This window comes from Chiloscyllium punctatum, chromosome 10 (assembly GCF_047496795.1).
Source record: "Chiloscyllium punctatum isolate Juve2018m chromosome 10, sChiPun1.3, whole genome shotgun sequence".
In the NCBI taxonomy this organism is placed as follows: Eukaryota; Metazoa; Chordata; class Chondrichthyes; order Orectolobiformes; family Hemiscylliidae; genus Chiloscyllium; species Chiloscyllium punctatum.
Genome location: NC_092748.1, coordinates 12,682,972 through 12,710,078, shown reverse-complemented (window position 1 = coordinate 12,710,078; position 27,107 = coordinate 12,682,972). Strand labels below are relative to the sequence as shown.

The window sequence follows — 27,107 nt, the reverse complement described above, 5'->3', positions numbered from 1 at the left end:
TAGCCACAAGAACCTCGGGCTGCTGCACGGCTGCCAACTCTATTTAAAATGAAACTAGATCAGCCCAGGATGTGAAAGTTGCTTACGCCCTGAGTTGTTTAACACGCCGCTGTTTATTGAGGTCGAAGTGCGGACGTTGTGGCTCGACGCTGGGTTGCTGCTCTGTGGTCAGCAGTGAATTATAACACGGAGGCTGCTTCACAGGGAAAACCAATCCAGTTCATTGTGACAAGAGTTATTGAGGGGTGAAAGTAACTTTGGAAGTTGCAGACAGATCCGGAGGTCGGTTTAATTTGAAGCCCAGTTTGGATCTGTCCATTGAAATCACTACAAAGGCGTCATTCAGGTGATAGACCTTTCGTCTATCTCACTCACCTTCACTGTCGGGTTCAATTCTTCAGGTTTTCCTTGCGCCACCCTTTAATAAAAAGCGGGAAGAGACCACCCAGCACAAATGGAGAGTGTTTGCTTGTCATGGTTTGTGGAGTGGAGGTTTCAAAGGCGTGCAAAGCGAGAGATTTTCCCCCATTCATCCTTGAGTCGCGAGCGTGGGTGACAAGGTCAGAATTTATTGTCCATTTTTTATTAAGCTGTTCTCTGAAAGTGAGAGCAGGCTGCCTTCTTCAACCACCGCAGTTCAAATGATGAGCTGTTTTGTTAGGGTGTCAGTTTTAGGATTTTATCTCAGCACCGATGAGGAGACAGGGCTGTGGGGCTGTACCTTCACAATTATTTTTGGCTAGATGTCTGCTTCTTTGGGTCTAGTGTGTTTTGGTGCCGCACATTACCAAATCCGCTTCATTACATGACCAACCCCTTGCCCTTGCTTTGCCCTTCTCTGCATTTAGCTCGATTCTACCACTCGCTGTACCCTGAACACCTTTCCACCACCAGAATATCCCAGAATCGATCACCATATCTGGTGCGGGTGCCATCTTTTAAAGACCATTGCATACCTGGAGAATTACTATCAATATTGAGCGAAGCCTGACATCTACACCAGACATGGCAGATTGGAGGGGGGGGGGGGGTGGTGGGAGAGGATGGCATAATGGCTCAGTGGTTAGCACTGCTGCCTCACAGCATCAGGGACCTGGGTTCGATTCCAGCCTTGGGCAACTGTCTGTGTGGAGTTTGCACATTCTCCCCGTGTCTGCGTGGGTTTCCTCCGGGTGCTCTGGTTTCCTCCCACAGTCCAAAGATGTGCAGGTCAGGTGAATTGGCCATGCTAAATTGCCCATAGTGTTAGGTGCGTTAGTCAGAGGGAAATGGGTCTGGGTGGGTTACTCTTCGAAGGGTCGGTGTGGGCTTGTTGGGCCGAAGGGCCTGTTTCCACACTGTGGGGAATCTAATCTAAGCAATTGACACCCACTTGGCAGTGAGTAATCAGGAAATCCAGCTGAATGGGATGGTGCCAAGGTGGTGCACTCACTGCCTTCCCCCAGGACCATGCCAGTCTGCTCCGAGGTTGCCACCTGGAGGGATGTACAGCGCTGCACCTGCATCTTTTGACTATTTCCCAATGGAAGTTATTTAAAAATGGACCTAAAGTTAACAAAAGCAGAAAGTGCTGGAAAAGCTCAGTAGATCTGACAGTTTCTTTGTTTCTGATTTACAGCATCCACAGTTCTTTGGGGTTTTAACCTAAACTTAAAGTTGGCACCAGCGGTGTTACAGAGATCTGTCTGGGAATTGCAGTAGTTATATTCATTTTCAGAATGGCTGTGGTTAGATGCAGTTTCAGAATGGCTGTGGTTGTGTTCAATTTCAGAGTGACTGTGGTTGTGTTCAATTTCAGAATGACTGTGGTTGTGTTCAATTTCAGAGTGACTGTGGTCAATTTCAGAATGACTGTGGTTGTGTTCAATTTCAGAATGACTGTGGTTGTGTTCAATTTCAGAATGACTGTGGTTGTGTTCAATTTCCAACAAGATGTCAACCTGCATCCTGTAGATATTGGAAGACAATTGGTCATCCTACAGTCTCTCAGCCCTGGCCCATTAGGAATGAACACAAAAAGGTGGTCTTTTTGAAGTTGAATGTCAGCCCAACGAAGGAAGATAGTGTCACATGTATATTATTTTTCATGTCATTGTTCGACCTGTATGAAATGGCTTTGCACAAACTGTCAGAGATCAGACCTATTGAAATGTGCAAGTAACCCTACTCGAGGATTCACCAATTAATGATGGAAGTCAAAGGTTATCTTTTTAACTTGTCCCACCTTTAGCTCATCTGGCTCAATATCAAATTTTGGCTCTTGTGTAGCAGCCTGTGGCATTTTTACCCAGCTAAGGACATCATGTTTTTCTTGTTGCCCGAATGGCAATCCTGTGTTTACACTGGCCTTTGAAACTGAGTACCTGCCTGCTCATAAAATGTCTAACATTACTATTTTGAAATAGGCAAAGAGAATTGTCACCAATATCAGCATTGAAACTAATTATCTGGTCATGACTGTATTGCTGGATGTAGAAGCTTGCTATGCAAAAATGGACCATTGCATTTCCTAAGCCCAACAGTGACCACACTTCACAAGTACTTCATTCAGCATAAATCACTTTGGGATGTTTTGAGGTTGTAAAAAGCCCTAGAAACACAAGACGTTCTTTCTTTGATGTGTAAGATCAACATTGAGAAATATCATAGATATAAACGCGCACCAATATAAGAAAGTGGCACTGAATCATTCAGAGATAGAACACCAAGAGCCAAATAATGTTTTATAGTTCATTCCACACCGGTTTAGTGTATTTGTGAATGTCACTGAAGGTGGTTTAATGCTATTATAACCAACAAGTTGGAGAGAAGGGCAGTGACATGGTATGGTGATTCAGTGGTTAGCATTGCTGCCTTACAGCATCAGGGACCCAGGTTGAGTTCAGTCTTGGATGACTGTCTATGTGGAGTTTATACATTCTCCTTGTTTTGTGTGTGTTTCCTCCCACAGTCCAAAGATATGCAGGTTAGATGGTGGCCATGCTAAATTGCCCATTATGTACGGGCTAGATGGATTAGCCATGGGAAATGCAGGGTTACAGGAATAGGCTGGAGAGATGGGTCTAGATGGGATGCTGATCGGATGGCTGGCATGGACTCAATGGGCTGAATGGCTTGCTTCCACACTGTCGGGATTCTCTGATCTACCTGCAGCACACACAAAATTTGGTCTTCCTTCAAAGTATCACTTTCAACGTAGCCTCCGTAAAATCCAGAGTTCGCTCCCAGGTTCTGGGGTCTTTATGCAGCAGAAGGTTTACATTTTTCAACTTCTGTTTTCACTTTGTAGGAGCTCTACCAGAAATAATATTCTGAGAAGAGTCAAGATGAAACGCAGGGTGCTACTGGTTTCAAACTCAACAATGTATGGAGGCAGCTACCTGGAACATTGCCAGGAACAAATAGTCAAATTTTTTGGCGAGTAAGTCTTCAAAAGCATACGTGCATGTGATATCGTCGGCCTCATTGTGCCCCTAAGTAATATTAAATGACCTGCTTAAGAAAGGAAGGGCTAAAATATCTCCCCCACAGTCAGCCCTGGAAACTGACTAATAACCACAGACAATTATTGTCAAGCTGGCATCTATATCATGAAGCAAGACAATCAGAAACCATGACACAGATACAGGAGTAGGCCATTCAGCCCAAATAGTTTGTTCAATCCAATTATATCATGGCTGATCTGCATCTTAATTCCATTCCACCTGTCTTGCTTCAAAAACCTTAAATAGCCATTCCTGACATAAACCTTTTAATCCCCGTAGGAACTGGAATGAGCCATTCAGCCCCTGGAGCCCAGTTCACCATTCAGTAGGATCATGGCTAATCTGTGGGCTAACTCCATATACCTGCCTTTGGCCCATATTTAGTAACATCTTTGCTAAACAAAAATTATCTATGAAGAGAAATCAGAGTTAATGTTTGAGGCCAATGACCCTTCCTCGGAACTGATGGTAGCTAGGGAAAAGTTATGATTTGGAGGAGTCAGTGTTGGACTGGGGTGGACAAAGTGAAAAATCACACAATATCAGGTTATAGTCCAACAGGGTTATTTGGCAGCACTAGCTTGTGGAGCGCTGCTCCTTCATCAGGTGGTTGTGGAGACTGGAGCACGACTAGTGCTTCCAAATAACCTGTTGGACTATAACCTGGTGTTGTGTGACTTTTAATGAAGAACAAGTTTTTAATGCAGACGAAAGGGTGGGGGGGTGGAGATAAGGAGTAAATGATAGGTGGAGATAGAGCCCAAGAGAGAGAAGAACAGTTGGAAAGACAAAAAGAGTGGATAGCGATCAGCAAGAGAGAATGAAAAGCCATTAACGTTAGTGGCTAACAATGGGTTGTATGTAATAGCAGACCATGTGATAACAAGGACTGGGGTGTGGGGGTGGGTAAAATAGGAGAAGATACCTCAAGGCCTAAAATTGTTGAACTTGATATTGAGTCTAGAAGGCCGGTAAGATTCCCAAGTAGAAAATGAGGTTTTCTTCTTCAGCTTGTGCTGAGCTTTGCTGGAGCACTGCAGTGAGCCTGAGACAGAGATGTTGGCCGGGGAACAGGGTGGTGTCTTGAAGCGGCAGGGAACTGGAAGCTCAGGGTCTTTTTTGTGGAAAGAGCAAGTAGATGTTCTGTGAAGCAGTCACCCAGTCATTTCCCCAATGTCGAGAAGACCACATTGTGAGCAGCGAATGCAGGAGATGACATTGTGTGAAGCACAGGTAAAGTGCTGCTTGATCTGGAAGGTAGGTTTGGCCCCCTGGGTACTGAGGAGGGAGGAGGTAAAGGGCAGGTGTTAGACCTTCTGCTGTTGCAGCGGGAGGTGCCATGTGGCTGTGGGAGGAGAGGTGTTGGGAGTGAAGGAGGAATGGACTAGGTGTCCGGAAGGGAAAAGTCCTTGTATAAGGCTAACAAGGGAGGGGAGGGGAATATGTGTCTGGAGGTGGCATCCCCCGTGGGGTTGGCGGAAATGGTGGCTAATAATCCAAATGATGGATTGCGCATCCCGGGTAAAGAGAAGGTGGTTGGAACCCGCAGACGGAAAATTCTGAGACTGACGTGAAGCATTAGAGGAATTGCAGATGTAAGTGGGACTGGTCAAGGGGAGAAATAAATCCCAAGTTGAGGTAGAAAGAGATAGTTTCTGTGGGGCAGGCACAGGCAGAAACAATGGGTCTGCCCAGGGAGGTCCTGTTTGTAGGTTTTGGGAAGGAGGTAGAGGCGAGTGAGCACTCAATCTCCCATCCCCCGCACAGCTCGCAGCCCCTTCAGAATTTCTGGTTTGCAGGCTCTAGCTGCCTCCTCTTTACCGTGGAGCCGCAATCCCTTTACACGTCCATCCCCCTTCAGGACAGTCTCAGGGCTCTCTGCATCTTTCTGGAGCAAAGGCCTGAACCATCCCCCACCCACCCACCACCACCCTCTGCCTAGCCGAGCTCATCCTCACCCTCACAGCTTCTTCTCTTTTAACTCCTCCCATTTCCTTCGGATCAGAGGGGTGGCCATGGGAACTCGCATTGGCCCCAGGAATGCCTGTCTCTTAGTGGGGGTACGTAGAACATTCCTTGTCCCAGTCTTATTCTGGCCCTCACCCACAACTCCTTCTCTGATATATCAATGATATCATTGGTGCTGCTTCCCCCTTTCATCCAGAATGAGGGAAGTTTATCGATTTGGCTTCCAATTTCCATCCTACCCTCTATCTCTGACTCCTCGTTTCCCTTCCTCGACATCTCTGTTTCCACTTCTGGGGATAGACTGGCCACTTATATCCACTATAAACCCACTGACTCCCACAGTTACCTGGACTATGCATCCTTGCAGCCTGTTCCCTGAAAAGACTCCATTCCATTTTCCCAATTCCTCCATCTCCGTCGCACTTGTTCTGATGAGGCCAACTTTGACAAAGGAGCTTCCAAAGCGTCCACCTTCTTCCTGAACCGCAGATTCCCCAGCACCTTGGTTGACAGGGCCCTCGGTCAGGTCTGACCCATCTCCCGCACTCTGCCCTCACCCCCCTCTCTTCCCTCCCACAACAGCAATAGGGTCCTCCATGTCCTCACCTACCAGCATCCACAGCCAGAAGATCATTAGCTGCCATTTCTGCCACCTCCAGCAAGATGCCACTACTAGACGGGTATTCCATACACACACACACATCCACCCCACCCCCGCCTTGCCAGCCTTCTGCAAGGACCGTTCCCTCTGGGACACTCTGATCCACTCCTCCTCCACTCCGGACGCTCCCCACAGCCCCATGGCACCTTCCCCTGCAACTGCAAGAGGTTTAACACTTGTCTGTTTACTTCCTCCCTCCTCAATATTCAAGGGCCCAAAAACACCTTCCAGGTGAAACGCCGCATTACCTGCACTTCACTCAATCTAGTCTACTGCATTCGCTGCTCACAATGTGAGCTCCTCTACACTGGGGAGACAAAGCATAGACTGGATGATCGCTTTGCAGAACATCTACGTTCTGTCCACAGAACGGACCCTGAGTTTCCAGTTCCCTGTGTCTTTAACACCCCAACCTGTTCCCTGGCCAACATCTCTGTCTCAGGCTTGCTGCAGTGTTCCAGTGAAGCTCAGCACAAGCTGGAAGAACAACCCCCTGTTTTCTGCTTGGGAAACTCTACAGCCTTTTGGACACAATATTGAGTTCAACAATTTTAGGGTTTGAGCCACCTGCCTCCCCACAGCCCAGGCCTTGTTATCACATAGTCTGCTATTACATAAAACTCACTGTTAGCTAATAATAGTTCCCATTAGTAGCTATTCATCCTCCTCGGCTGACCGTTATCCACTTGTCTGTCCAGCTGTTCTCTCTCTCTGGGCTCTATCCCTATCTGTCATTTACTCCTTTCCCCCCTCCCCCCACTCCATTTTCTGCATATAAACTGACATTTTCTGAGCTACCATCAGTTCTGAGGTAGGGTCAGTGGACCCGAAACGTTAACTGATTTCTCTCCTCAGATACTGCCAGATCTGCTGAGCTTTTCCAGCAATTACTGTTTTCGTTTGTTATTCCAAGCATCCTCAGTTCCTTCAGTTTCTAAACCGTTACCTACCTTAGATGTAAGGGTGGCATGGTAGTTCAGTGGTTAGCACTGCTGCCTCGCAGCGCCGGGGACCTGGGTTCAATTCTAGCCTCAGGTGACTGTCTGCGTGGAGTTTGCATGTTGAATTGAATTTGTTGTCACGTGTACCGAGGCACAGTGAAAAGCTTTGTCTTGCGAGCAATACAGGCAGATCGCAGAGTTAGGTAGCATAGATAAATAAATAATAGGTAAACAGCAGCAAAAGCACAAACACAAGTACAAGCGGATGTTAAGAGTTTGTGAGTCCATTCAATATTCTCACAACAGGAGGGTAGAAACTGTTGCGAGACCGGCTGGTACCTTCTCCCCGATGGTAGACACTCTCCCCATGTCTGCTTGGGTTTCCTCCTACAGTCCAAAGATGTGCAGGTTAGGTGGATTGGCCATGCTAAATGGCTTGTAGTGTCCAGGGATATGTAGATTAGGTGCATTAGTCAGGAGTAAATAGAGGGTAGGGGAATGGTTCTGGGTTGGTTACTCTTCGGAGGGTCAGTGTGGACTTGTTGGGCTGAAGTGCTTGTTTCCACATTGTAGGAATTCTAAAAAAACCTAAACTTAGCTCGTAAAAGCCTATTCAGGTTTTTCAACAGCTTCCAAGGGGGACAGAATTCTTGAGTTCCTCTGTCCTTTGCATTTCCTGACAAAATGTTTCCTGACATGATTCCCAACTAGCCTTGCTCTTCTGGATTCCCCATAGATGAAGTTGGTTCTCATTGTCTACCTTATTAAATTCTTTTTCATCTTCTCAATGGGATTGTCCATCAGTATTCTATACTGACAAAGCCGAGCGTATGCAGCCTGGCAGCACCGTGGCCCACTGCTGTCTCATAATGCCAGGGACCCAGGTTTGATCCCAGCCTCAGGTGACTGTGCCAACTCCACGCAGACATTCTCCCTATATTCTGGATTAGGGTGGTGCTGGAAAAGCACAGCAGGTCAGGCAGCATCGAGAAGCAGGAAAATCGACGTTTCGGGCAAAAGCCCTTCATCAGGAATGAAGGCAGGGAGCCTCCAGGGTGGAGAGATAAATGGGAGGGGGGTGAGGTTGGGGAGAAGGTAGCAAAGAGTACAATAGGTGAATGTGGATGGGGATGGAGTTGATAGGTCAGAGGGGAGGGTGGAGTGGATAGATGGGAAGGAAGATTGGCAGGTAGGACAGGTCATGAGGATGATGTTGAGCTGGAAGTTTGGAACTGGGGTAAGGTGGAGGGAGGGGAAATGAGGAAACTGGTGAAGTCCACATTGATGCCCTGGGGTTGAATTGTTCCGAGGCGGAAGATGAGGCGTTCTTCCTTCAGGTGTAGGGTGGTGAGAGAGTGGTGGTTGAGGAGGCCCAGGACCTGCATGTCCTCGGCAGAGTGGGAGGGGGAGTTGAAATGTTGGGCCATGGGGCGGTGGAGTTGATTGGTGTGGGTGTCCCAGAGATGTTCCCTAAAGCGCTCTGCTCCCCAATCCAGTCTCCCCAATGTAGAGGAGACCACGTCGGGAACAATGGATATAATAAGTGACATTGGCGGATGTGCAATGACTTGATGGATGTGGAAGGCTCCTTTGGGGCCTTGGATGGAGGTGAGGGAGGAGGTGTGGGCGCAGGTTTTGCAATTCCTGCGGTGACAAGGGAAAGTGCCACGACGGGAGGGTGAGTGTTGGGGAGCGTTGCCCTGACCAGGTAGTCACGGAGGGAATGGTCTTTGCGGAAAGAGATGGGGAGGGAAGGGAAATATATCCCCGGTGGTGGGGTCCGTTTGGAGGTGGCGGAAATGTCGGCGGATGATGCGGTTTATGCGAAGGTTGGTAGGGTGGAAGTTGAGGACCGGGGTGGGGGGGGGCGGTGGAGTTCTGTCTTTGTTACAGTTGGAGGGGTGGGGTTCGAGGGCAGAGGTGCGGGGTGTGGATGAGGTGCTTTGGAGGGCATCTTCAACCATGTGGGAAGCGAAATTGCGGTCTTTAAAGAAGGAGGCCAATCCGGTGTGTTCTGTGGTGGAACTGGTCCTCCTGGGAGCAGATACAGCGGAGGTGGAGGAATTGAGAATACGAGATCATTTTTGCAGGAGGTAGGGTGGGAAAAGGTGAAATCCAGGTAGCTGTGGGAGTCGGTGTGGTTTTCTTCCAGGTACTCCACTTTCCTCGCACAGTCCAAAGATGTGCAATAGGTGGATTGGCCGTGCCAAATTGTCCATAGTGTCCATGAAAGTGGGAAATCCATGGGAAATGCAGGGTTACAGGGTGGGTCTGACTAGGATACTCTTCGGAGGGTCGGTGTGGCCTCTGGGCTGAAAGGCCTGCTCCCACACTGTGGGATGCTGTGATTTCTGTGTCACTGGGATTCTAATCCATAACCCCTGAACTAGTCCTTTGAGCACATGTTCAAAACCCGCCATGGAAGCTGATGGAACTTAAGCTGAATTAATGAATCCGTGATTGTAAACTCAATCTCAGTCATGAACGCTTTCATTAATTGTTGTTAAAAACTCACTTAGTTCATCAATCTCCTTCAGAGAATGTCTGCCATTCTGACCCAGTCTGGGCTGCAAAGGACATCCGACCGACAGCAATGTGATTGGTTCTTCTCTGTTCTCTGAAATGGTCCTGACAAGCAATTTAATTCAAGGGCAGTTAGGAATGGTCAACAAATAATGGCCTTGGCAGTGGTGTCCTAATCTCATTAAAGGAGAAACATAAAATAAATCGAAAAACTGGAGATCTGAAACACAATTAGATTTGAACTATTAGATTGACAAAGGGGGTCAATATCCTACCCCAATTAGTTCCTAATTCAATTTAAATTGGAAAACATTTTTACTGTGGCAGCAGTAAGAGAATGAAAGTAACACCTTGTATAGTCATCAAATTCAACAAACTAACAGCATTGTCCCACCATGATTAGAGTGGTGCTGGAAAAGCACAGCAGGTCAGGCAGCATCCAATGAGCAGGAAGATCGATGTTTTGGGCAAAAGCGCTTCATCAGAAAAGCCCTGTGAAAGGCTTTTGTCCGAAACATCGATTTTCCTGCTCCTCAGATGCTGCCTGACCTGCTGTGCTTTTCCAGCACCACTCTAATCTTGACTCTAATCTCCAGCATCTGCAGTACCACCATGGTCTTGTCCAGTCATTTATAACTTAGCAAGTGTGTTGAAATTACTTTTTAATTGCTCTCCAGCTGACTCCTATGAATTTGCTTTCTTTTGCAGCAAAGTGAAGAGAATTTTATTTATCCCATATGCTTTGCATGACAGAGATGCGTATGCCAAGAAAGCACGGCATAAATTTGAAAGTTTGGGTAAGAAAATTGTCCACTGAATGTATAGTTCTAGTTAATGCTCTTTTCAAATCAATTCTCTGATCACTTGCACCAAGAAAAGATTAGATTAGATTACTTACAGTGTGGAAACAGGCCCTTCGGCCCAACAAGTCCACACCGCCCCGCTGAAGCGCAACCCATCCATACCCCTACATCTACCCCTTACCTAACACTATGGGCAATTTAGCATGGCCAATTCACCTGACCTGCACATCTTTGGACTGTGGGAGGAAACCCACGCAGACAATGTGCAAACTCCACACAGTCAGTTGCCTGAGGCGGGAATTGAACCCAGGTCTCTGGCACTGTGAGGCAGCAGTGCTAATCACTGTGCCACCATGCCGCCCTAAAGCAGACACACACCCCAGATTGCAGGTGTCAGAAGTGGTTCAGTTGTTAACGTGCTCATCTCTGAATTTAGAAGACTGTGGGACTTGATGCTCCAAAGACTTGAGCATAAAATGTAGACTGATGCTGCAGTGCAGCGTTGACAGAGTGCTACACTGTTGGCAGTGGCATCTCTTGTTTGAGGTGTTCAACCCAGGGCCACCAATATCCTTCCAGGCGGGGTGGGAAGGAGAGGAGTGAGAGGAGGAGAGATGGGAGGGAGGGAATGTGGTGGGAGGTCTGAGAATGGAGGAGAAGAGATGCAGCACGAGGGGAGAGGTGGTCAGGGGGAAGGGAGAGAGAATGTGCGATTTCCCTTGTGCTCCAGCGAATATTTATCTCTCAGCCAAGATTATATGAATGGGAGCTCGGTGTGTGAAAATTGACTGAATTCGGAGCGTTCTGAATTCATGAAAAGATTTATATAAACGTGGGTCTTTCCAAGTCTCTCACTTAGCAGTAATGTTGAAAATTAGTTCGGTGCAAATGATGCTGTCATTGTCTAACCCTACTTCCTCTGTAAAGTGTTGTTGATCTGCATGGATCTCCCATGATGCTCCCTGACAGGACGTTTGACCTAGTAATGAAGAAACAATGATATATATCCAAGTCAGGTGGGCATGCAGCATTGATGTATTTAAGACAGTGCTGCTTTTGTTAGGATTAATGTGCAGGGACATCTTGTTGTATCCAACTGCTAAATAGACATGACTTAGCTTTGAAGTAATTAAAAAAAGGTTGATGAAGGGAAGTGTGGTTGATTCACATAAATGTTCAGGAAGCATTTGATAAATTGCCAATTGTTCTCAAAGTTGGACCTCCTGGGAGTAAAGGGACATGTGAGTATGAAATTTGCCAAAGGGCAGATGGTAGTGTACAGAGGGAAAGATGCAGGGATGACCCCCAGGGTTCGGGTGTTGAAATGAATGCTGTTTGTGATACATTGGTGACCAGCACTTGGACATATGCAAGATATAATTTCAAAGTTTACAGGTGACAGAAAACCGGGAAGAATGGGACTGGATTTACCCTGGCTGGCCTCTTGCTTGTTCTCACTGGGAGAAGGACTGGTCAAAGGATTGCCTTACATGCTGTGGACGACCTTAACAAGCTGAAGGTCAGCAGCACCAGAACCCTAGCATTCACAAGCAATTTGGACAATCCCATGAGGAAGTGTCAGGGTTGCTGAGACAGGTACACCCCTGCCACCTTTTAGATGGGCAAGGTTCAGTCATCCTTGAAGGTGTGGGAGGGGGGGAATGTGTTGTGGGGGTAAGGGGATAGGGATCATAGTTCTGAAGCTGAGCAGAGAGGAAGAAAAGTGATTTTGAGTTGAGGGGAGAGCTGCCACCAATGCACACACACAATAATCCCTTCGAAGGAAATATCTCACCCTGTGGGTGGCACGATGGCACAATACCAGACCTCACAGCACCAGAGACCCGGGTTCAATTCCCACTTCAGGCAACTGTCTGTGTGGAGTTTGCACATTCTCCCCGTGTCTGCATGGGTTTCCTCCCACAGTCCAAAAACAATGTGCAAGTTAAGTGAATTGGCCATGCTAAATTGCCCGTAGTGTTTGGTGAAGGGGTAAATGTAGGGGAATAGGTCTGGGTGGGTTGCTCTTCAGAGGGCCTGTTTCCACACTGTAAGTAATCTAATCTGTTTCTTCCCTGTCTTTCACTAACATGGGCAAGAACACAGCTTTCTCACACCCTCGCCCATGATGGCAGTGGAGGTGTCTTGAGGGTAATGATTTGACAACAGTTGCCTAATTGTGGGCACCTCACCGACTGCACCACATTATGGGAACTGGGCTGGGAGTAGATTACATAGTTTACATCCCATGCCTCAACCACAACTCCCCCCTCCCCCAACATCACCACTGCTGAAATGGTGGGGGACGGAATGTAAAACTCTGTGAGTTGGGAGCAGATTTCAGGAGATACAGAACAGTCTGAGAGAGATGGGCAGGTATATGGTGGATATCAGTGAAAGCGGAGAAGTGTGAAGTGATACATGTTGTTTGGAAGAATGAGGAGTATGAAGTGGTGCAATTTGGAAAAGGCATTTAGGAGCAGAGATACATTGACGTGAGTCTTTGAGCTCATGTTTACCAGGGCCCTGAAAGGCAGGAGGACGGCCAGATAAACCTGGTGGTGAAACCAGAAAGCAGAAGGAGTGCAATAAGGCCAAGTACTTACTGCTGAGATTCCTAAACTAGAGATTAGGCATTGGTTTGACTCCACTTTCAAGGAGCTATAAACCTGCCACTCCAAGGTCTCTTTGTTCAGCAACACTCCCCAGGCAGGTGGACATCAGACCAGAAGAGGCGAAATATCGAGGGAAGAGTTACCTAACATCTCGGCTGAACCCACTACCTTAACCACATTGAAATATTCCGTTTTGCCTTCTCTTATCAGTGAACCATCCTCAAGTGGCACGGTGCTATATTTTCTTTATCTAATTATCTATTCTATCACATCTAAACTGCTGCATCTTAATAAAGTCAACAAACTATCAGAAAATGACTTGCGAATCATTATCTGCATGTGTTAGGTAACTGTGATCTCATAGCGCCAAGGACCCTGGTTCAATTCCTGGTTCAATGGGTCTGGGTGGGTTGCTCTTCAGAGGGTCGGTGTGGACTTGTTGGGCCAAAGGGCCTGTTTCCACACTGTAAGTAATCTAATCTAATAAACTTGCAGCTCAGACTCGCGGTCGGACGTGAAAAGTGCAGGCAATCAAGTTAGCGGAAAACAACATTTGGCTTTGGTCTTCCCAACAATGCAGGCCAACACTGTTTTATTTGTCAATTCGTTCCTTTATAAATCTGCACCTTTCTTCTTCAGGTTATGGATTAGACAGTATTCACGAAGTTCCAGATCCTGTGGTGGCAGTACGGAAAGCACAAGGAATCTTTGTGGGTGAGAATCTGGAACTATCTGACAGGGTTGAACGTAGATGTAGTTAATCATCAATCAATAAAGTGTTACTTCCACTTTCATCTTTGGGAATGTGGAGGCATGACACACTTCATGGGCAAGGATAGAAAGCAGATTTGTTTTGAGGGCTAATTTTGGGATAGCAGGACAGATGGAGTTAACCATAATGCAGGAGCTTAATGGAATCATTTACACACGCACTAAGCTGGAATGTGCAGTTGCTGACAGAACTGAGAGCATTCTCTCTTGTTAATGTATAAAATTGACTACAACGTCTAGTGTCTACACGTGTGCAGTTAAATACGGAAACACACAAGTGCCTATCAATGATATCCTCCTCTCCCACATAGTGCATTGTTGCAGACTTTGCAAACATGATCAGCACAGAATTTGCATATTAGTGTACAGCTCAACATTTAACACATTTTGCTGTATAAACTATTGAAAAAGTTAGGCTTTGTCAAATGAGGACTAAATTAACAATCTCCTTGGACTGAAAAGCCTGATTTTAGAAGTTGTGAGTATTTTTCTGTCCATTACATGGCTAAAGAAAAAAGATGTTTTTCAAGGATATCTTCTTCCATAATTCTCAACTTCCACCTTCATCTCGTAAGCACGTCACAATATTTATTCTATTCTCCTTAAAATGGTTTGGAAAAAAGAATGATAAACTGGACTTTCTACTTGCTGAAACAAAAACAGAAATTTCTGGAGAAACTCAGGTGAGCTAGGTGTATTAGTCTGGGGTAAATGTAGGGTAGGGGGAATGGGTCTGGGTGGGTTACTCTTCGGAGGGTCGGTGTGGACTTGTTGGGCCGAAGGGCCTGTTTCCACACTGTAAGGATTCTAAAAAAAGATCTGGCAGCATCTGTGGAGAGAAAGCAGTGTTAATCTTTCAGATCCAGTGACCCTTCTTAAGAACTTTGCTTTTGATTTCCAGTGTCCACAGTTCTTTATTTTATTTTAGTGCCTCCTATTTTCTTTTTCTTTGTCATCTGCGAGATGTATTCCATCTGATGCCAGAGTTATTCGTTAGTTTTTGATTTGATTTGATTTATAATTGTCACATGTACCGAGATACAGTGAAAAGTATTATTTTGCATGCTAACCAGACAAATTGCACCTTACATAAGTATGAGGAGAAAGTGAGGACTGCAGATGCTGGAGATCAGAGCTGAAAATGTGTTGCTGGAAAAGCGCAGCAGGTCAGGCAGCATCCAAGGAACAGGAGAATCGACATTTCGGGCATAAGCCCTTCTTCAAGAAAGCTTCCTGAAGAAGGGCTTATGCCCGAAACGTCGATTTTCCTGTTCCTTGGATGCTGCCTGACCTGCTGCGCTTTTCCAGCAACACATTTTCAGCCCTTACATAAGTATATCAGGGTAATACAACAAAATGCAGAATGTAGTGTTGCAAGTACAAGGAAGGTGCAGAGAAAGATCAACTCTAATATTGCCCATAGTGTTAGTCAGGGGTAAATATAGGGTAGGGAAATGGGTCTGGATGGGTTACCCTTCGGAGGGTCAGTGTGGACTTGTTAGGCCGAAGGGCCTGTTTCCATACTGTAGGGTATCTAATCTAAATGTTCCCCACAATACCACAGCTGGGCTTGACCCAGCAAAGGAAAAAAGCTCACAACTGCCATATCATGTCCCTAGGAATCACAGAGCATTGACCAAGAGGAAAATAAATTTGAATGGGTGGGAGCTTTCTTTCTGATTTCACCTTCTTAACTTTATAGTTATTGGCCCAATGAAAGGATAATGTTTGCTACTGACCTTGAAGAAAGCTGTTGCCAAGGATACAGAGAGCTGTCTGGCATCTCATTACAACTTGCAAATACAAGCATACCTTGACTTTGCAATGCTGTAGTTAATGCTCTGTTTTGCTTCCAAGTTTTACATCTTTTCAAAGGAAAGAATGTCATTTATATACTTTAAAATATGCAGAGAAATGACAGACTATGATGAAATGTTAACCATCCATAGCACTGAACTTTGATGAACTGCTGTCACTGAGTGTTGGTGGTGAAGGGAGTGGATGTGGTGCCAGACCAACAGGCTGCTTTGTCCTGGATGGTGTCAAGCATCTTGACTGTTGTCTGTGACCATTGTGTAAAACCCACTTAAATATTAATTGGATTTTTATGGAAAAGCTGCATGAGTTATTTGGAAAATTATGCTGTAACCATCCCTTTCAGTCAGTTAAATACTAAAATCTACATATCCTCACATCTTTTGCTTTTAATATCTTGCTTTGGCAGCAAATTTTGTGCGTTTCCTCTGTCTGATTCCATCTTGGTAAAAAACAGTGACAGATCTGAGCTTTACCTATGCATCAAAAGTAATCTCTGTGTCAGGAAATAAGTCAAACCACTCAGAATTTTTTTTAACAATTCAAACACTACCTTCTCCTTTAGCCATTTTACTACACAGACCATTGTTTGAAGTAATTTTTTCTTTTAAACCATAAAGACTTTTAAAAATGTATTTTCCACAGGAGTTGGTGACAGCTATATTGTGCCTTACATCCCAAAATTCTGCAGTTTAAGCAGGTGCACTGTAGTCAGTTTTGCAGCCCAAGTCAGTATGACTAACTTCACATATAAGATATTGAAACCCTCTTGGTGCAGAGATACCTAAAGAAAGCTGCAAATGAATTGACCCTTCTCAGCTTACCACATTGCTGTTCCTTGCTGGGAATCTGTGACGAATCTGCGATCTGTTCCCAATGTATGTGTTGTTCATGAAGGACATTTGAATCTATGTGTCTATGTTTCAGAACAGTTGTATCTTCGATTCTTTATGGTATGTTTCATTCAATAATCAGTGTGATTGGGAACGATGCCAGCATCAGATGTGGGATATGTAGAGCTGGAATAGACTGCGTCTAGGCAACAGGCGGTTTTCAATATTATTTAATGAGTCACTGTGATCAATACCCACACTTCCCTTCAGTCCCACACATGATCAGACATACTTCCATCTTCTTGGCTCCTGTTTACGTTTGACCTGGACAGTCATTTCTTGGTGGATCTAATTTTCTATTCCCTCTCATGTTTCCTACTCCAGGTGGCGGGAACACATTTCGCCTGCTGAAAGTTCTGTACGACAACAAACTGGTTTCGGAGATACACAGGAGAGTCTTCCAGGTATGACCCTCTGAAGAAAGAGCTACATATTATAGACCAGAAAGCCAACATTTTCCATGCTGAATTTCTGTAGCTATGTTTGCATTGTAACTATATGTGAACATCCGACACTGTAAGTACATTCCCTACTGGAGACTTTGCAGTGTTACCACGGGCTGGAGGGTCTAATTACAGTGTTACATAGTTATGTACATAGTTCCCGAACTGTGTGCGGACAGGAAGATTTATTCTAAAAGTTAAGGACAAAATATCCAATCTTAAACTTTAAGTAAGGATTGAGTTAAATCTACACACCTTGGTTTAGTTATCTTTCGTCCCCCCTCAAATACCATTAATAACATGTCACCTGGAGACTAGAATTGGTTGTGCAACACAATACAAAATCTCCCTGTGTCTGTGCTGTTATCATAAACACCCCCTCAGGATCAAATATGATATCAAGACAGTAGTTAGTTACTTTGAATAGAAAGTATAGTCGCTGCTTAGAAAATGCTACTTATACCTGCAGCCTGGCTTGGTCATAACTCAATGTCATGGAAGTGCCATTCGTCACAACTAACTCAAACTCTCACTGAGTTAGGCTTCTCTGCAGGTGAGAAGCAAATTCAGTTACTCATTGTACATTGGCTGCCTCAGATGGTGGACTGCTTTGTGTCATGCAGTCATTTTAAGGCTAGATGCAGTTTTCGGAGATTGATCATTTACTGTTTACATTACAGGATGGTATTCCTTACCTGGGGTCAAGTGCTGGGACAAATGTAGGCACTGTCAGTATCAACACTACCAATGATATGCCGATTGTCTATCCACCTTCATTCAAAGGCATTGGTCTGGTTCCATTTAACATAAGCCCTCACTACCTGGATGAAGATCCCAACAATCAACACATGGGGGTAAGTGCTAAGCATTGACACAAATTGAAGTGATACAACGTAGTGCAGTCTGCTGTCATTTTGTAGGGACTTTGTTAATTGCAGAAGCTCAAGGCTGGTGTCCACACTGGTGAATAGTAAGAGTTGCCTGCAAGATGGTTGGAGTTGGCTTTCAGTGTATGTCTATAAAGAGACTTCAAGTCACATTTATAAATGATTGGATGTTATGTTAACTACCCGTTTGATATAAAAACAGGAAGGTGAGCTTCTATGGAGCTACATGTATTAACTACTCAAATGCAGGTCAACAGTCCACTAAGTTGTTTTTCATTTGGAACATTATGATAGAGTGGACATTTCAGCCTGAGCTTGCCTTGAAATTTAAGATTCATTTGGTGCATTTCTGATTTCCTTTCCTGGGAATTGTTTGATGGATGTAATGTGATTTGTTTCATTACCTCCCAGTACAAATATTTGTTGCACCTCGATTTATCGAGTAAAATAATGAAAATATTCCTATTCATGAAAAACAGCCGAGTTCAGCTTTGCCAGCTTCCAATGTAAGCCATGTTCATCTTTTCGGTGTCTCCCAGTGGAGAGGATTCTGAGTATCTACATTCCATCTTTACTGCTTGAAGTGACATATTCCATACTCATTATATCAGCCATATCCTGAAGGCTTTTGTGGTTCAGGGGTAGGTGTATACCTCCGAGTCAGCATGCCTGGCTTCAAGTTCCAGATGAGTGCCATAACATGTCTGAGCAGATTGATTAGAAGTATTGAGAAGCAGACACTGTTTTTCGAAGGATGCATCAAAGCTTTACTGTGGGCTGTGATAATCTGATGCTTACAATCGAGTTCCAATATAAATAATGTTGGTTAAACAGGGCCTTTGCAAATGAGCACATAGAATTTTAAAAAAGCAAATTGCACAGAACCTTTTTAAGCTGGTAAACCTGTCCCAATCTGAGCATAACACTTTGACAGGGTGGCATGGTGGCTCAGTGATTCGCACTGTAACCTCGCAGCCCCAGGAACCTAGGTTTGTTTCCAGTCTCAGGCGACTGTCTGTATGGAGTTTGCACATTCTCCCTGTGTCTGTGTGGATTTCCTCCCACAGTCCAAAACTGTGGAAGTTAAGTGGATTGGCCAAGCTAAATTCCCCATAGTGCTCAGGATCATGTAGGTTAGGTGCACATTAGTCAGAGGTAAATGTAGAGTAAGAGGGTAGGGGAATAGGTCTGAGTGGGTTACTCTTTGAAGGGTCAATGTGGACTTGTTGGGCCGAAGGGCTTTTTTCACACTTTAGGCATTCTCTGAAAAACGGTAAGGCCTTTGAGAATGCCTATTGAAAAAAATCCTAGTTGAAACCAGGAATGAATCAGCTCAGTTATGTAGTGAGACCAAGTAAGCTGGAGTTGTTCCAAGGACAGAGAGGAGCTTTAAGAGAGGTGTTTAAAAAGGTGAATCATGTTGCTAATGTAGAGATGCAAAATCTGTTTCCATGGACAGGAAGGTTGATAACTAAAGGCCCCAAATATGAAAGAGCAGAGGAGAAATGATTTTTACACAGAAAGCTCTGATCCTGAATGTACTGTTGGGAATCTCCATGGGAATAGGTTCAGTAGTTATTTCCAAAAAGGAATTAGATAAATACCAACATAAAGTTGGTAAAAACAAGGACTGCAGATGCTGGAAACCAGAGTCTAGATTAGAGTGGTGCTGGAAAAGCACAGCAGGTCAGGCAGCATTTGAGGAGCAGGAAAATCCTGGGAAAGGAGTAGGGGAGAGGGAATAGTCAGATTGTTCTTCCAATCAACCAACACAGAAATGGTGAGCTGACTGGTCTGTTTCTGTGATGTAAGATTGTACAGTGATCACACATTAACCGAAATCTCCCCTCTGCTTATTAGGAAACACGGGAAAAGCGCATTGAACAATACCATGAGGAACCTGATACACCACCAGTCATGGTGAGTATTTTCACTACAATACTGTGAGCTGAAGGATTTTGACCAGAACTCCAAGTGTCATCAAGTGAGTCATTGACCTGTACCTCAGAGCAGCAGCTCATGTTTGAAATTCCTTGCTTAACACGTCCTTTATCTCGGGGACATAGAGTGAACCTGGACAGGTTAGCAAAGAGAGTGCAACTGCTTGTCTTGTCCTATGAATCAGGAGGGTTGTGTGATATTAAAGAAGAAAATCAGATGAGATAGGAGCAGAAGTAGATATTGGCCCATTGAACTATCGCACCATTCAATATGATTGTGTAATATGATTGTGTAATTTTTAAAAATATATATTTATTGAATCCCCAAATCCTCTTGGACAGGATGAGTTACTGCTGCTTTCAGTTGAACAGAGAACCATGTATGTCACCAAGTTTTTTAAAAGTTCATGCATGGCGGGAGGGCGTCACTGGCCCATCTCCTAATTTCTCAGATTGCAGTTCAGAGTCAACCACATTGCGATGGGTCTGGAGTCACACGTAAGCCAGTCCAGCTAAGGATGCCAGTTTCCTTCCCACATTAATGAATCAGATGAGTTTTTTTCTGACAACCAACAATGGATTCACATCATCAATAGACTCTTAATTTTGTTTTTATTGAATTCATGATTGGGATTTGAACCTGGGTCCCCAGGAAGTTACCCTGAGTTTCCAGCAGTAGTATCACAAGGTCATCGCCTCTTCCTGTTGCCAGCAAATTATCTTGTTTTAATGCATTCACGAAATAAAACAGAAATGATCTCCATCAAGCACTGTGTTGTCTTCCTCGTTGCCTGAACGTTGGGCACACAGTGACTGGAGAATCATTTGGTTCAGTTTTGTGAAGCTGTGTGACTCGGGTGGAACCGTGACTTTCTCTGTTGATGCGGCAGGGCTTGCGAGAGGGTTCCATGCTCCTGGTCGAAGGTGATAAGGCCACACTGATAGGAACCACCGGTGCTCGCTTGTTCATCCGGTAAGTGTTGTCCCCCTTAACTCGCAGCAAGCTTGTTCGTATTCAGAAGTCCCTCCCCTTCAAGTTAATTATTTAACGGTTCATTTACCTGGAGAGCTCGGTGAGGGCAATATGGTGCATGCAACCGAGGAAGTTGCGAGAAGATGCTATGGAGTATTCAAAATGTTGACAGGTTTTAATAAAGGTAGAAGGGGAGAAATTGCCTTTACTGATTGCAATATCAGTAACCAGAACGTGATTAGTAAGAGTAGGCCATTTGATCCCTCAATCCTGCTCTCCCTGCACATATGTGCTTGTGGCCTTAACTCTTTGTATCTTTGACTTTCGAACACAACTTTCAGCATATTGAATGACCCAGCTTTCACTGTCATCTGTAGAAGGAATACCAAAGTTTACTGATTCTCTGAGAGAAGAAATTCCTCCTCAAAAAGGCAAGAGCCAATATTTTTAAAACGTGTTTCCTAGTTTTGTAATAGGAACTATCCTCTTAGCATCTATCCTCCTCACTCACCCAAGGATCTCAAAGAGCTCAATAAAATCACCTCTCAATCTTCTAAACTCCAATGAGAACAGGGTCAACTTGCTCAACTGCTGGGAATCAACCTGGTGAACCTATTATGAACTCCCTCTGATGTAAATATGTCTCTCCTGATTTAAGACCACAGCTGTATACCGTATAGGTATGGTGTCATCAATGACTAGTACAGATGTAGCAAGCCATTTCTATTTTAACACTCCGTCTCCCTTTCAATAAAGGCTAACATTCCATTTGCCTTCCTAATTACATCTGTACATTTACATTAACTTCTTGTGATTCTTTTACAAAGATACCCAATTCCCATGTATGATTTGAAGGCGCCGGTGTTGAATGGTGGACAAAGTTAAAAATCACACAGCACCAGGTTATAGTCCAACAGATTTATTTGGAAGCACTAGCTTTCGGAGCACTGCTCCTTCATCAGGTGGTTGTGGAGAGTAAGATTGTACGACACAGAGTTTATGGCAAAAGTTTACAGTGCAATGGAACTGAAATTATATATTGAAAAAGACCTGGGTTGTTTAAATCTCTCATCTTTTAGAATGACCATGTTTGTTTTAGTTCTTTCATAAGTAAATTGCAAAACCTTTTTTAAAAGTTACATTCTCAGACTGATTCTAATCTAAAAAACAGAATTACTTGAGAATGTAACTTTTAAAAACAGTTTTGCGATTTACATATGAAAGAGCAGAAACCAACGTGGTCATTCTAAAAGATGAGAGACTTAAACAACCCAGGTCTTTTTCAACATATAATTTCAGGCGACTAACTGTGTGGAGTTTACACGTCCTCCCCGGGTCTGCGTGGGTTTCCTCCGGGTGCTCCGGTTTCCTCCCACAGTCCAAAGATGTGCAGGTCAGGTGAATTGGCCATGCTAAATTGCCCGTAGTGTTAGGTAAGAGGTAAATGTAGGGGTATGGGTGGGTTGTACTTTGGCGGGGCGGCGTGGACTTGTTGTGCCGAAGGACCTGTTTCCACACTGTAAGTAATCTAATCTAATTTAAATATATTTAACAAACAATCCAGGTCTTTTTCAATATATTATTTCAATTACATCACACTGTAAACTTTTGCTGTAAATTCTGTGTCTTACAATCTTATTCTCCACAACCACCTGATGAAGGAGCAGCGCTCCGAAAGCTAGTGCTTCCAAATAAACCTGTTGGACTATAACCTGGTGTTGTGTGATTTTTAACTTTACAGTTCCCATGTAATGTAACATTTTGCAGTCTCTTTCTCCGTTTAAATAACATTCTGTTTTTCTATTCTTCTCAGCAAAGTTGACAATCTCACAATTTCCCAAATTTCTGATTCTAAGACTTTACCCATTTCCCATAAACAGTCTACAATTTGCTTTCAATTTGCCTTCTTTAGTTAGCCATGTTGGGGGTATCCTTCTTCCAGTACCTTTCTTTCACAATGGAATATGTATTTGTTCAGAATGATGAAGCATCTCTATGAATGTCTGCCAAGCAGTGAGCAAAAGAACCTGAAAACAAAAGATGGTTTTTCTTGGCAAATTATGAGCTGAATTGCAATGCCTGAAAGGATGGTGGAAGCAGAGTCAATAATTACGTGCAAAAAGGAAGACATGAAACAGAATGATGTCTAGGACAATGGGGAAAGAGCTTTCTCAAAGAGCTGGCATGGACATTATGAAACAACTGGCATCCTCTAGTACTTTATCACTTCTCTCCTGGAAGTGTGGTCACTTGCCAGTTCCACAGAGAAGAGGGTGCCATCTCATACACCATTCTAGTGACCACTTCAGTCTCCCTGGAGTGTGCCAGTGGCTATGGAGAGGCAGAGCAGTGCTGAAGGGGAGGACTGCAAGGTGAGAATTAAAGCCCTCTTGTTACGATACTATACTCAACTATAAAAATGACCAACTCAGTTGTCGGAATAGTAATGGAGTTGGATTCCGAGGCCATTCAACCCTTTTGTGCCTATTCTGGCTCTTTGAAAGACAATCTAATTAATCCCAACTCCAGCACTACCCCATAGCTTTGTAAGCTTTTCCCATTTAAGTATCTAAATAATCCCCTTTTGAAAGCTATTACTGAAACTGCTTCCACCATCCTTCCAGACAGCCCAATCCAACTTAATAGGGGAACAGCCAATCATAGAGTCATAGAGATGTACAGCATGGAAACAGACCCGTCGGTCCAACCTGTCCACGCCGACCAGATATCCCAACCAAATCTAGTCCCACCTGCCAGCACCCAACCCATAGCCCTCCAAACCCTTCCTATTCATATACCCATCCAAATGCCTTTTAAATGTTGCAATTGTACCAGCCTCCACCACTTCCTCTGGCAGCTCATTCCTTGGACGTACCACCCTCTGCGTGAAAACGTTGCCCCTTAGGTCTCTTTTATATCTTTCCCCTCTCACCCTAAACCTATGCCCTCTAGTTCTGGGCTCCCCGACCCCAGGGAAAAGACTTTGCCTATTTATCCTATCCATGCCCCTCATAATTTTATAAACCTCTATAAGGTCACCCCTCAGCCTCCGATGCTCCAGGGAAAACAGCCCCAGCCTGTTCAGCCTCTCCCTATAGCTCAAATCCTCCAGCCCTGGCAAAATTCTTGTAAGTCTTTTTTGAACCCTTTCAAGTTTCACAACATCTTTCCGATAGGAAGGAGACCAGAATTGCACACAATCTTCCAAAAGGGGCCTAACCAATCCTCATCTCTCCTCTGCTTCAAGTTATCCTCAATCGATTTCCTTTCATCACTCCTATTCATGCCAATGAAAATTTCTCGCTATCTAGTCCGAGTGACAAAGCGCAGAGGTGAGATTCAAAATTAAAGTTACAGTGGGTCAGCTGCTTTCATTCTAATTTTTCAAATGCTTTCTACTGGAATGATAAGTTATCGGAGAAGACAAGAATACAAAAGTGTCCATTGGATTTCTGGTGACATGGGAGAGGATGAAAATAAAAGCAAACCAAGTGATACACCTTAGTGGTTCAAAGTGCACTATTTGATTATTGCTAGATGTAAAAAGAACAAAGTCTATCCTGTTCACATTCTGTTCACCTTGGTAGTGTCATGCTGCAATGAGATAGCTGGCTAATCCTAATAATCAATCTTGAGAAATTTGATTATAGAATCTTATCAATCATTGCAGCCTCTAGCCAACAAAACCCATGGAAACATAATTAGTGTGTCCATGAGCTCTGCTCTTAAGATTGTACGAAGCACTGCAGTTCATCAATAAACATGGGAGTGAAATCAGCGGTTACTGATACATTGTTTTGCCCATTCTCCCTTGCCATTATTGTACAGTCCGACGTGTGAATCACAAAACTTTATCTGGAAACCACAAGCAATAAACCTTTCCCTTGTTCAATGTGTTTGATAACCTTTTGTCAATTGCCTGTGACTTAGGATACCTTCTGCCTCTTTGTAAGGATTTACAGCTGTCAGTGAGAATGGGTTATCATCAACAGTCTTAAATAGTTAATGGTACACTTTAGAACAACATAACACTGCAGTGTTATTTCTTCAGAGAAATATAATCCATAAAGACTTGCATTTATAGGTTACCATTAACTTTCTCAGGGCTCGGTCTTCAAGTTGCACTTTATTTGTGGTCACGTGCTGGTCACATTTTCTCTCCTCCTGTATTGGAGGTGATAGCACTGAACCCTCTGCAATGTCACTGTTCCATAATCCAGTAACCCAGCATCATAAATCCTTAGAAATGGACAAAATGTATGTTAAGCCATAGCCTCTTGAAAAAAAGGTATATTGCATCAGTCTTTGCAGTGGAAGACACCAGTAGCATACCAGAACTTCAGTTGGTAGAGGTGACAATAGCGGTCGTCGCTAGGGAGAAAGTATTGGGGAAGATGAAAGGTCTCAATTGGGTAAACAACCTGGACCAGATGGACTAAACACCTGGGTTCTGAAGGAGATAACTGAGGAAGATAGTGGAGGCATTGATGGTGATCTTTCAGGAATCACTGGAGTCAGGGAGGGTCCCAGAGGACTGAAAAATATCTAATATAACACTCCCTGTTTAAGAAGGGAGGGAGGCAGAAGACAGGAAATTATATGTTAGTTAGCCTGACCTCGGTCATTGGTAAGATCTTAGAATCTATTGCGATGGATGAGATTGCAGAGTCAGCATATCTTCATCAAGGAAAGATCATGCCTGAAAAATCTAATAGAATTCTTTGAGGTGTTCGACAAAGGAAAGAAAGTGGATGTCATCTGCTGGATTTCTACAAGGTCTTTGACAACGTGCTGCACAGGAGACGGTTAAATAAAACAAGTGCCCATGATGTTAGAGGCAAGGTACTGGCATGGATAGAGGATTGGCTGACTGGCAGATGATAAGAGAGTGGGGGGGTAAAGAGGTCTTTTTTTCAGATGGAAGCCTGTGACGAGTGAATGTCCGTAGGGATCGGTGTTAGGACCACAACTTTTCATGTCATATGTTAATGATCTGGTTGAAGGAACTGAGGGCATTGTTGCAGGTGACACACAGATAGGTAGAGGGACAGGTAGTGTTAAGGAAACAGGGAGGCTGCAGAAGGACTTGTACAGACTGGGAGAGTGGGCAAAGAAGTGGTAGATGGAATACGATGTGGGAAAGCATGAGGTTATGCAATTTGGTCGGAAGAATAGAGGCATAGACTACTTTCCAAATGCGGAAAGGCTTCAGAAATCTGAAGCACAAAGTGACTTGGGAATCCTAGTTCAAGATTCTCTTAAGGTTAACATGCAGGTTCAGCTGGCAGTTAGGAAGGCAAAAGCAATCTCAGGATTCATATCAAGAGGGTTAGAATACAAGAGCAGGGATGTACTGCTGAGGCTGTACAAGACTCTGGTCAGACCGCTTTTGAAATACTGTGAGCAGTTTTGGGCCCCAAACCGAAAGTGCTGGCATTGGAAAGGTTCCAGAGGAAATTCACAAGAATGAAAAGAGCTTGTCATAGGGGCAGCAGTTGAAAACTCTAGATCTGTGCATAATGAGTTTGAAAGGATGAGAGGGGAATCTCATTGAAACTTACAGAATACTGAGAGGCCTAGATAGAGTGAACATGTCCCAACTATTGGAGAGTCAATGATCCAAGGGCACCGCCTCAGATTTAAGGAACAGCTCTTTAGAACTGAGATGAGGAGGAATTTCTTCAGCCAGAGGTTGGTGACTCTGTGGAACTCGCTATCATTCCTGATGAAGGACTTTTGCCCGAAATGTCGATTTTCCTGCTCCTCGGATGCTGCCTGACCTGCTGTGCTTTTCCAGCAACACTTTAGTTTGATAGCTCACTATCACAGAAGGCTGTGGAGGCTATGCCATTGAGGGTTCTTATTATAGAGATAGATGGCTTATGGATTAGGAAAGGGTTCCAAGGTTACATGGAAAGGGCAGAAGAATGGGGTTGAGAAACATATTAGCCATGGTTGAATGGTGGATCAGACTTGATGGGTTAATGGCCTAAATCTACTCCTCTATCTTATAATCTTATGGACGCCTAAAGCACTTTGAGACAATGAAATATATGGCATTGTCATTGCCATCTAAGACATGCAATAGCCAATTGACACACAGCAAGCTTCCACAAACAGCCATGTTGTAACAAGCAGATAATCTAGTTTTGTAAATAGTGTGTGAAAATGCAAGTGACTGTTGGGGCACTGACTGCAATTGTGTTCTCATTCCCTAGGGGAGAGAAAGCCACTGAGCATGACCCTGGAGCAGACTTCAGCTTCCTTCTGACAGATTCTCACTGACTGAACTGCTAATAGGAGTCCAAATACAATAAAGGAAATAATATTGAATGAATAAAACTATTGAATGAGATAATACAAATATTGAGTAGAGTTGTTAGCAAATA

At 44.2% G+C, this 27,107-nt stretch overlaps 1 protein-coding gene across 2 annotated transcripts; it reads left to right on the top strand.

Annotated features, from left to right (window-relative positions):
• On the top strand, positions 1-27,107 carry LOC140481769 (alpha-aspartyl dipeptidase). Of its 2 annotated transcripts, none has more exons than XM_072578299.1 (9): positions 1-346; positions 3,290-3,421; positions 10,287-10,375; positions 13,636-13,710; positions 16,800-16,879; positions 17,599-17,772; positions 19,666-19,725; positions 20,636-20,718; positions 26,937-27,107. In XM_072578299.1, the coding sequence occupies exons 2-9, from the start codon at positions 3,327-3,329 to the stop codon at positions 27,001-27,003; spliced, it is 723 nt and encodes a 240-aa protein (XP_072434400.1). In that variant the 5' UTR covers positions 1-346; positions 3,290-3,326; the 3' UTR covers positions 27,004-27,107. The 2 variants fall into 2 exon arrangements, with proteins under 2 accessions (XP_072434400.1, XP_072434402.1); XM_072578301.1 differs by lacking the exon at positions 1-346 and adding an exon at positions 517-560.

What these genes read in the sequence shown, in the direction of transcription:
- LOC140481769 (XM_072578299.1), top strand. Translation starts at nt 3,327, where the DNA reads ATGAAACGCAGGGTGCTACTGGTTTCAAACTCAACAATGTATGGAGGC. An exon ending in ATAGTCAAATTTTTTGGCGA is followed by an intron (nt 3,422 to 10,286) that starts GTAAGTCTTCAA and finishes TTTCTTTTGCAG; the next exon opens with CAAAGTGAAGAGAATTTTAT. An exon ending in AGCACAAGGAATCTTTGTGG is followed by an intron (nt 13,711 to 16,799) that starts GTGAGAATCTGG and finishes TTCCTACTCCAG; the next exon opens with GTGGCGGGAACACATTTCGC.